Below are 11,618 nucleotides of genomic sequence, written 5' to 3'. Positions count from 1 at the left end.
GATCGCACGGATTACCTACGACCCACTTGCTTAATGCTTATGAATAATTACTATTGTTCTAGTGTCTCACGAAATGTTAGTTTTAATCCACTAAATACACATTTACACCAATTTTGAAGCTCAACACCACCACCTGCCCAATGCAATCTTATGAGTGTTTTTCGGAAAGTGGAATCTACCAATATGGCGGCCGGACAGTTCCAGCTGATTATCTCCCCCCCCCCTCTTTTCCGTCATACCATTCCCCCATCGCACGACCTTGTGCTACCCCCGTGGCACAGAATGTGCCCGTGATTAGTGATCCGGACCCGGGATCCTAATCCTAATCCTGTAATCAAGAAATATTTGATGTAAGGTGTAATTGAAGCGACTTGCTTCAAGGAGGAGTAATGCTCGTTGCTTCAAGGTCATGTTAGCTCAAAGAAATATAGTGATTTGAGGATGGCATTTGAGCTATTTCTTAAAATTAATTAAATAAACTTAGGTATGTATATGGTACAAATACGGTGTTATTTTAACTTATATCAGGTTAGGTACTTTTTGAATTGACTTCCTTTCTCCTTTGAAGGGTTGGATAGTCGGGTTTTACATCGCACGCTTACGTAATACGTACAGAAAGATAAACAAAACATCATAGGTTATAAATGCCTTTATAATGTAATGCGGGTGCGACTGTGACCCTCTTTTTATGGGGGAAAAAAAAAACACACACACATCGGTAGCAATACCGTGTATCCTTTTCGAAATAAGAAGAATGTTAAGTAATTCGGTAAGTATTGATGCCTGTTTCTCCAAGTAGTTATAAAATGTAGTGTGGAGAGATGCAACTAATTTAAAAATAAAAAAGTCTCATTTTTTAGGATTACAGTATGTAGTTATCCAGGTGTTTTATTAAAGAAAGCATTTTCAAACCTATTACAACCAAATAAACTTATAATCATCCTGTCACATATAAGCACTTATAAAGTAAGTCCAAATAAAAATGTACCCAACGTATTAATTCTCAAATTAATCTCAATTTAAATGGAAAAATCCAGGGCTAACCTAGATTAGATGGGTGAATCTAAGAGGAAGTATTCTAACCTACGTGAATCAAAGTGGTGATAATTCATTTGAAGTATAGGTGAATGAGCAATCCATCATAAGAAGGGTTGTTTCTTATGTATGCCAGAAAACTGCAATTTTGCACTAACATTGCCAACTGTAACATTTCTGTTGTATTTTCCCATTGTTGGCACAATTGCTTTCAGTAAAATATGCTGTTGAAAACCAATACATAATATGTTATACCCGTAATAATTCCTTTTATGTGTCTAATTATGTTCTATCGCACATTTAAAGTCGGCACTTCGGGCCTCCAAACTGCTCAAATCAATCCTGTCAAGGGTTGACACTAAGGTTTGGATGCACAGGAGGAACTCTTGTTAGTTTTTAAAAAAATTTATAATCCATTGCATCACAGTATCCAAGTACAGAATATACATTCTTATGTATATGGAAAACTACAGATACGTAATGCATAGGCTATCTAATGTGACCTATAAACTGAAATTTCTCAGAAACCAGTAAGAATTTATAAATGCTGTTTACAGAGTAAATCCAGGAACGTCTCTAGTTTTAGAGAAAAGTATTTTTGGAATTTTATTCATTTCTTCTTGGAAAAGCCACGGTGGAAGAATATTACAATCATCCGAAGCTGCATTTGTGCATGTTTGAGTTGAGGATTTGAATTTTAAATTCCATTTACAGGGTTTTTGGCTAGAAGTTTTATGCTGATTGTTTAAAACATTGGTAAATTCGAAGGAAAGCCACATTTATGAAAATTAAAAAATTCACAATTCAAAATTTTAGTTTACCATTTTAAGGTTTGTTATTAATATTACAAGTTTGTGATATTATGAGACTTGTCGGTTAGGTTAGCTACATTACAAATACTTTAAAAAATTGTGGACGGTTGGTTAGGTTAAGTTATCTACAATTATAACAGTTTAAAATAGTGAATGGTTGGTTATTTTAGTATAGCTACATTATTTTGTATTTGTAAATTAGCTATGGTGTCATAATAACAGTTAACACAATTCCATATATATTTATTTTAGCTAACCTAACAAACCGTCCACATTATTTGATTGTATTTTTAATGTGGGTAAATCGACAATTCTCTAATTTTTCAGGCACTTAAGTCTATGAAACACAATATTGACATCTTTCCCATGCTTTTTTATCCTATATTATGTGCTACTGAAGTTGCATGAGCAAGCGGTGAAATTTGGTGAACTTTGGAACTGTTCGGGCCTCGGAATGGACTACATAGTATGAATCTTAGGTTTCCCAAGTTCTACACTAATGTACAATGGTGACGGCCGCGTCACTGCACAGGCTAACTAATATAACCTATAAATGGTAATTACTCTGAAACCAGTAGGAATATTTAAACATTGTTTCAAAGATAAATGGATGAATGTCTGTTGTCCTGAAAAATACAATTTTCAGTATTTTATTATTTTATTCACGGAAAAGTTACGTAAGAGATTGACTGAATTTTTTTTAGTGAAAAATCCATGCTTCAATTATATTACCTATTAAAATGCCTGTATATTAATCATAATATGAAGCATAAGAAGTGGAGGTGAGGGATTGTGATGTCACTAATGTGTCATTAAGGATCTTAAGACATTGAATAATGGGCCTTCGCAAAAAGTGAGGGCCCCCCCCCCCCCTCCAGATATATGCCCTCGGGATGTCAATACACACAGAGTTGAGTAATTTGGTTGTAGCCACTACTGAAGCACACGTTGATGAATTAAAATAAGATATTACGGTAAGTCTTGTTTATTAAACACGTGCACTTAAAACGCATGTGCACTATTTCCAACAGAAGGCAGTTTGCAAAACCTGAATTAGTGTGTATACTTAAAATGTGTTGTAGACAGGGGGATGCCAGGGGGGGGGGGGGGGTTTAGGGGTTCTAACCCCCCTTCCCTCTTAGCCCCAATTATTTTTTCTTATCTGAAAGCAGGTTAGCTAAAAGCCTGGGTGTCTTACTGCTATCACCGGCCACTGCACTGGAGGGGGAAGAGTAAGCGAGCCCTACCGATTCTCCTTCCCTTCCCCTACCCCTGTCGCGAGCAGAAGCTATAAGGTTGTGACGCCGTGACGGGTCCCAAGTTTTCAAATATCTTACACCTACTGTATTTAACCAGCACGGTAATTATAAGCAGGTGTTGACTGGGCTTCCAAAAGTGTAAGGATCACTGTGTGTGTATAGAATTGAGACAACGACATGGTGTCATGTAACTCTTCAAGCTAAAGATAATTGTTTCCAGGAATAGGCCAGTTCTGCCGAAACCCAACCCTTTTTATTCCTTTTTTTGACGTGACAATGTCTAATAAATCGATGAACGCCGGCTGCACGCACGAAAAAGTGTCCCACTACGGATGTCCCACTACGGATGTGTCCTATTTGCTCATTGTACGCATGCGTGGCATCTCTCTTCATGCTCATTGTAGGGCCTACGCATGCGTGGCATCTCTCTTCCACTCGATTGGAATGACCATCGATTTGACTTTTCAATCATATTTTCGTCGTTTGAAGTATTAATATTATGTAATTTAACGATTGTCCACCGATTTTCAGCACAATCGGTACAGTTATTTAAAAGTAATGTTGAATATTCAAATACGTTTTGAACCAACAATGGTGTTTTACAGTTACACATAATAATTCAAATTACAACCGGGATCTTTTGCACAATGTCTGGATATTTTCAGCACAATCTGTACAGTTATTTAAAAGTAATGTTGAATATTCAAATACGTTTTGAACCAACAATGGTGTTTTACAGTTACACATAATAATTGAAATTACATCCGGGATCTTTTGCACAATGTTTTAAAAAATATTGTAACACATTATAAATAAGTTTGGTGTATTTGGGATGCGTATTTGTTATAAAATCGAGTTATAAAAACTAAATAATATTATTCCCCTACCGTGAACAAAATTTTTATAAATCTATTAATAACATCTGAAACTATTAATTATCGAATATGGCCTCGTGGGTGAGCGATCAGCGGCGCTATCTTTTAATTGTAAGGTTGTCAGTTCAAATCCCGGCAGGTGGGAAGTTTTTTTGTACTTGTAAAAATAAATACGGCGCACGTAACATTTCAAAAGTAATAAATATATTTGAATAATGAATGCAAATAAAAGTAAATTTATTAATTAAATTGTACATTTCATTTCACTCCTTTGTATCCATACATAATAGTGATAATTCAATAAAAATGATTCAATTTTATTCATAAAAGTATGCAGAGGTAGATTTTATCATACAAAAGATAGAAAAATTTAAAAAAAAATTCTTCATCAAAGAATATAATATTTTTAATGCCTAAATGGTTTGGTTGCAAAAACCTATTAGGCTCAGTCTCAGGCCGAATATGATATTTCCTTTTCTTCTGGATCAATCATTTCATCAATGTTTTGTTATGATGTTGTCACGTTAAACCATCGTCCGTAAACCGACTTTACAGACAACCAATTTTTTTTTTGTATTGTCAAGCTTCGAGCATGATTTACAGGGCTGCCAGCGGTCCCTAGAATTCCCTAAAAGTCCCTTTTTTTCTGCTTGTCCCTAAAAGTCCTCTAATTTTATTCAAGTCCCTAAAAGTCCCTTTTTAATTGAAGTTTTTGAAACAAAAATGTATAATAAAACACGTGGCGAGGTAAGGATGGCTGAAGGGGAGGAGGAGGAGGCCATTAATGAAATATGTACTGCAATAAATGTTGACTATCTACTATCTAAACTGCCACACATACTTTACTAAATTCCCTTACACACGGGACTCTTTAATGAGCAGATAGGTGGGTACTTTTCTGCCCACCTTGCAAAGGTGGAGAAGGAAGCATCTGCACTCAAAAGAAAAGCTGATTATTTACAAAATAGTTTGCAGAAGAAAACTAAAAGTGTTTTAATGAGTCTTTTTTCAGAAGAAGTAGAACGAGGAAAAATGACAATTGTAATCAAGAACTATTAATTTTTCAATCACATTGTTTGTAAAAAAAATTGTTTGTTCTAACTTAAAAGATTAAAAGTTGGCAGAGAACTGAATTTGGGTTAATTTAAATAAAGATTGGAAAATGTGCAGCATTAGATTCACATTCAAATGTTTTTGTTTTTTTGTTTCACAATTATTTATTTGTGAGAATTTAATATTAGACAAAGCTTCAAATGTTTTTCTTTTTAATGTCAATATTGTCTGTCATTAGTAAGAAGGGGCTAACATTACAAATCATAAATTTTCAGGAGAGCAGAAAAACAAAATGAGCACACTGTAATGTATCACTGTATTTTAGTTATTTATGGTAATAATATGAAAATTGGCAAATAGATGTAACAGAGACATCTTTCTAATGAAAAATATATAAATTGAGTTACACCAAAAGTTTCATAAAAATATGTCACGTGGGTCCTTATTACAAATCACACGAGTAGGTTTGTTGGGGCCATCTTAATATGTCCATTGGTTTTTATAATCAACTAATCAAAGAGATTATATTATTGTGTTCTGTGGAGGTTAATTTATCACTATTTTTAATGATCAAATTAACAAAAATTAACACCAAAGAGTACAATAAAAAACTGGCAATATTAGTCAACTTCATCTTCTGTGTCAGTCTCAGGAAGACAGTCTTGTGTATTTGAATCATGCTGCATTTGTAGGTATTCTTGGTGGAATTCTGGTGGAATTATCATTTTCCTGCATAAAGTTTGCAAGTCTTTGTACTTGGCATCTGATAAGGGTAAGCCCGTCCAACTTCAGGCATGATTTTCCTTCGTTTTAGAATTGTTATACTTTATGTCGTCAGTTCTTTATGCACACTAGATGACCAAATCTCAATTTCCTGTGTTCCTTTGGTGACCTTAAGACCACACAGCTGTGACCATTTCACCCTGTCACCATCGTCTGTGGTAACGTTAATGGGGAACAACTGATCTTGAATTCCACTCCAGTTTATGAAATCGGGAAACTCCAGTTTCCTTGTTTTTAAAGGACCTTAATTAAATGTTATTCATCTTCATTTCACATTTATTTGTGAGCTATTTCTATAAGATAAATAATATTAAAATAAATGTAAAAAACTATCATTGAAAATACATTGGTGTAAAAGGGAATGGTGTAAGCAAAAATATTGTGTAAACCAATAATTTAATTTGTTAATGTCCTTAGTTTTTAGTGACATGCATTGTTTATTTTCAATATCAGAAAGTTAAATCAACCACCATATTAAATAGTGGAAACTAATTTTTATTAATTTACACAGTATTCTTGTTTACTTGGGAAAAGGGTGACAATTTTACAAAGTAATTAGCAATATAATTACATCTAGAAAATTTTCTCTGTGAACCATTTGTTTTAGAAAGTCTCTAATTTCAATTCAGTAGTCCCTAAAAGTTCCCTAATTTTATGTCTGAGGGCCTTAAAACACCCTAATTTTTACCTACCTGGTGGCTGGCAGCCCTGGATTTATGATCTTGAGTGGATGTAAACAAGGCACTTGGATTGATAAAAATATCTTTAATTAATTTCTTACTTCATCACTCAAACAATTTTTTTATTAAAAAATTTATATTTTTACCATTACAATATTTAAAGTTAAGTACCTAAAACTGCTAAAATAGCACTATTTTACACCTTAAAATACAAATTTTTCCTGGGGGTGGACCCCCCCACTTTATTAGGGGGGGAACCATGCTTCTTAACCGCCCCCCCCCCCCCCCCCACCCATACACAAATCCTGGCTATTCCACTGGTTGTAGTGATACACATGAAACAAGTTAAAACAAAGTGCGTAAAAAAAGGTCTAATGTGGACAGTTGATTAATGCTTTATGACAAGTCCTGAGGCTGAAAATTCATATAACGTATGTTCATGACGAAATTAAAGAACATTACGTAACACAAAAAGGCTAAAACTTTATAACATGATGGTTAGTCATATAGCATGAAAAAGGCACTGTCTGCAGAACAAAATGCAAAAATGTTTAAAGCAAAATGAGATACAAACTTACATGGCTGGTGAAACAAAGTTGATAATCCTGCGTTCCAAACAAGTGCCAAACCCTGCAAGCATTTGTAAGCTCCTGCTTTAAATCCCATGCAGATAATGTCAAAGGATGTGACACAATTTATACAACTTATAAAAGACAATACTGATTAGTTATTCCAAAGAAAGCTTGGCAACAATTTATTTGTTACAAAACAGTGAAAGGAGATAATGTGAACGGTGAAGCATATGCCAGGGAAACCCTGGGAGCATTCTCAATTCACAGCATTGTGCGATGGTTGCATTACATTTGCAGGTTGGGTGGTGGTGCACCATAATGGCCTCTAATTTAACTGAAGGAATGAAGTAACATGTTAAACTTATACAATAGTTTTAAAAAAGATAAATTTGTCGTCAAGAGAGCCTAGTTACCGGCTTCTTGGGAAGAACAACTTGTACACATGGTGCATAGCAGACTCTGATTACTGAGTGAGGATAATGTGGCATGCTCAGTTTATGGTGCAAAGTTAGAAAATAGTTAGCATGTATGGTGGAGCAGTGTAGTATTATTAGCTATAAATATTTAACTACACATTTATTTATTTGCTGCTGCTTAAGTTGGTTCATGTTCAAATAATCAATTTCGAGTGACTGTCTCTACACTAATGGTCTCTCCCTGCAGTGCACTTCCGAATCAACGTTGACATGGGTCAAATGACTCACAGTCATGCGATGCTCAGAAAATTTTGCAAACTTGAAAGTTTACGTAAAACAAATATCGAAATACGACTATCTGGGAAACTCTGGCCAATTATCATTGGCAAAGCATGAGAAAATTTACTGCATTCCTTTCAAGCTATTTTCACTCCACGCCACTAGATGTCATTACTCTCACGCATTTAAAACACATTGTAAAAATCATAGTTACACTCCATGTTGCCTTTTGTGTCGCGTGTTTATTATGAGTTATCTATATGTTCCCTATTGAAATATATGCTTAAAATGCCAATTTATGTCTCGGTTAAAAAAAAAAAAAAAACTAAGTACATTAACTTATTACTAGCAAAAATCAAACATTCCAATTTTAATAATAGCAATAATTTTCTTTGCTTGCTGATAACTCAACTGCATGCCAATTAAAATTTATACATTAATTTATTTGCAGTAGTTAGCAGTGCTTTTTTTTTAAAATTTATTTCAAAAGGCTTTCAGATCAGCTAAGATGCCCTATCAAGCATATGCGCGCACATATGTGCCTAATTTTTTTAAAGTTTTGTTTTTTATTGTAGTCAGTATTTATGTTTTTTTGTTGTTTCATATATCTAGTTTTTGTTTGCTTATTTTTAGTGCCCAGCTTATAAGTTACAATTGACTGGAAGGGAGTTGCAGGACTTGCAGAAACGATGGAAGTTTTGCCGTACGAAGTGCTGTATGAAATTTTCACCTACATCCCGGTGTGTGAACTATATTTCACTCTTGGTAGGGTTTGCACGGTGTGGAAGGATGTTGTGATGGACAGGAGGTTGTGGCGAGGGAGACCATACCGTCCGACCGAGTGTACGACAGATGAAGAGATTGTGCATTTACTGTCCACTGTAACAATGTTGGAAATATTTGATGCCAGCGAGCACACTATTGGCCCACAAGTGTTTGGTGCGCTGTCTATGAGCAGTTGTAACTTGACGGTCATTTTGTTATCACCGGATCAAGCATTGGATCAGAGTGATTTAGAAAAACTTTTAATGATCAGGAACTTGCAGAATTTGAGTCTTCACATCAGTGATGATGAAACAGCAAAAAATAACTTCAAGATTTTAGGAGGATTTCACAGTTTGAAGAAACTCTCAGTGACGGGCGTGTTTTCCTACAGATGCGGTGTGCTGATGGCACTTGCGACAGGCTGTAAATGTCTGCAGGAGCTAAACCTGGGCTGTCTGTCGTGTGACGGTGTCACGTCCGCTATAGACATCGCTGCCATTCTCAAGTTGAAGGGTGCTCAGCTGATATCTCTTACTTTCACCTGTTCTCTATTGTCACATTTTGTCACTGATCTGATTGGACAGTGTGCAGAATTGCAAGAATTACACATGAATATCTACCAATCTTGGGTTTTTGTTGATTTCTCTCCTCTCCTTGCACTGAAGAACTTAAAAGCATTTTCTGTCATTGGATGTGTAGATATAAATCCTTCTTTAGATAATTTGTTTTCTCAGCAACAGTGGAGTAATCTGGAATGTTTGAATATCTCCGTAAGTGAAGGTAACGTCATTAACATAATGTTTGGTAACTGTCCCAAACTAAGAATTTTACGAATAGAGGGAAACCAAGAAGTTAACTTTGTAATGGAAAATATTTATAAGCTTTCAAATCTAGAAGAACTAACCTTAGCATATTGGACATCACCCATTGATGAGATGTTAAAATATGTTTCTCAATTGAAAATATTGAAAAATTTATGTTTTGAAAATTGTTCTGAATTACGAGATGTAGACATTTTAGATTTAGTTTTATGTCACAGCTTGAAAGCTATCACCTTGGACAAATGTCGTGGTATTTTAGGGCGTAACTTTCATCACATTGCTGATGAACTGGAACATTTGACTAGCTTAACTTTTATTGAATGTGATAATTTGAGAACCTTTCATGTGACACAATTACAGAAGTTATTTCCATACTTAAAAATAAATTTTGATGGTAATAAAGCACAAATGTTGAATTATTGAGTTATGCAGGACAAAAATCTGTGATTTTATTTTGCAAGTTGTATCTACTTGATTATTAATAAACTTTGTGGCCATGCCACTAAATAAATTGTATTTTTTATTGTACCTGATCCATCATTTTAATGGAGGAACTATGGCACTGAGTAAAAACAACCAAACACATTTAAAATTTTTTGAAACAGTTTTTAAATTTGAATTTGATGATGTTTAACAGAGATGAAAATGGCATTACCATGTACTAAAATTATTGCTAACCAATTAATTTGTAAAAAATTCTGTTTCACACTTTTTCTTCCTTTTGAAACTTTTCCAGTCACGCTTTCAGAACATAATTTCTCAATTTGTGCTTGGTTCTCTTCCTATAGCCAACAGCAACATCTTTTAATGATGTTCCACCTTTGTCTATTCCTGTTTAGAGCCAGTAGTTTCTCCTCTGTATAAATTACAACCTTTTACCTTTTGGAAGCTATCACTACCGACACTGTACCACACAACTTTGAATGGACGAAACAAGCGAAACCAGCTAAGACAACTGAGAAAGATTTATGATCTATATGCATTCACTATTTATACTGATATGTTGTTTACAGGTGTATGTCTCCTGTGAGACACTGATCTTTCGTGTACTAATCTTATTAGTCAATGGATTTAGAGATGATTGTTAATATTTTTAATTTGAATATTTTATCTAAGACTGATGTTGGATTATACAGAATATTGAATAATTGTGACTACTGAATGTTTGAATGACAAAAAACTAATTTTACAAGTCCTGAATAAGTGGGAACTGTCAAGGCTCATAAATTAGGATTTTGATTGTTATATTGAAGTAGAAATTGTGATTACCTTTTAAGGAGTCATAAAATTGTGTAAATATGTTATGTTATAAGTTGCATTGCACCATGTGTTGTAATTTCTTTTTTCAGAAGCAGTGGAATATATTTCCATTTTTAATGTATATATCTCAAGATAAAAAAACTCATTAATAATGACTTCCACAAATATAAATGATTTACCAATAGAAGTTATTTCTTTTGTATTTTCACACATATGTTTTGAAGAACTAGTGGTACATGTGCGAGATGTTTGTTATCGTTGGAGAATTATTGTCGACAATGATTCTGCTTTGTGGAAAGTTGTCACATTCACACCTAAAAGTGAAATGATTGAAAGTGACTTAAATTTATTGTTGAGCAAAGCACATATGCTTAGAAATGTTACAGTAAAAGGTAATGTCAGCGTAAAACAGATAGTGAATGCATTGGTCATGTTTGGCCATAATATCAGAAAACTAGAATTTTCCAGTGCCATTACTTTAACATCAGAAAATTTAAAGGTCATACTAAACAAACTGAAAAATTTAGAATCAATTGCTTTTGAATCCAAGTATATCGATAAGGAGTGTATACAACTGCTGGGTAATTGTCGTAGTCTCAAGTGTGTGACGCTCATTGGTGACATTCTGCGTCTTACGAATTTACTCGATGGGTTTGCTAGTGGTGCCTGCAGTTTACAAGAGCTCCACCTGGAATCATCGCAAAGCCTCAGTTGCGAAAATGATGATCTATTGCGGTTGCTGGCTGTGCAGAAAGATAGTTTAAGGAGCCTCTCAGTTTCGTGTAGGAAGGTAGATTCGTCGCTACTGGACCACATACGGCATTGCTCTCGGCTGAGGAAACTTAGTATAAAATGGAGTGAGATTCAAGAAGCCACAGACATAACCGGTATCGTGGCATTGAACTTGTCAGCTGTGACGCTAATTAACTTTTGTGGCTGTGCTCAAATGTTGTTGGATGCAGTGATGAAGAGCTGTTGGCACACCATGAGCAAACTTTGTCTCATATT

General features: G+C 34.7%; 1 protein-coding gene across 2 annotated transcripts; it reads left to right on the top strand.

Moving 5' to 3' along the window:
• The first annotated feature begins 281 nt into the window (after positions 1-281).
• Positions 282-11,618, top strand: LOC134534746 (F-box/LRR-repeat protein 20-like). 2 transcript variants are annotated; one of them, XM_063373259.1, is made up of 2 exons: positions 282-484; positions 8,398-11,618. In XM_063373259.1, exon 2 carries the CDS (start codon positions 8,454-8,456, stop codon positions 9,771-9,773), a length of 1,320 nt encoding a protein of 439 aa, XP_063229329.1. In that variant the 5' UTR covers positions 282-484; positions 8,398-8,453; the 3' UTR covers positions 9,774-11,618. The 2 variants fall into 2 exon arrangements, with proteins under 2 accessions (XP_063229329.1, XP_063229330.1); XM_063373260.1 differs by having other exon boundaries at positions 282-769.

The sequence above is a fragment of the Bacillus rossius genome, chromosome 8 (genome assembly GCF_032445375.1).
Source record: "Bacillus rossius redtenbacheri isolate Brsri chromosome 8, Brsri_v3, whole genome shotgun sequence".
NCBI classification, from domain to species: domain Eukaryota; kingdom Metazoa; phylum Arthropoda; class Insecta; order Phasmatodea; family Bacillidae; genus Bacillus; species Bacillus rossius.
This window is presented reverse-complemented; position numbering and strand designations above follow the sequence as displayed.

Excerpts from the sequence above, each read along its gene's own strand:
- LOC134534746 (XM_063373259.1), top strand. The coding sequence starts at position 8,454 with ATGGAAGTTTTGCCGTACGAAGTGCTGTATGAAATTTTCACCTACATC.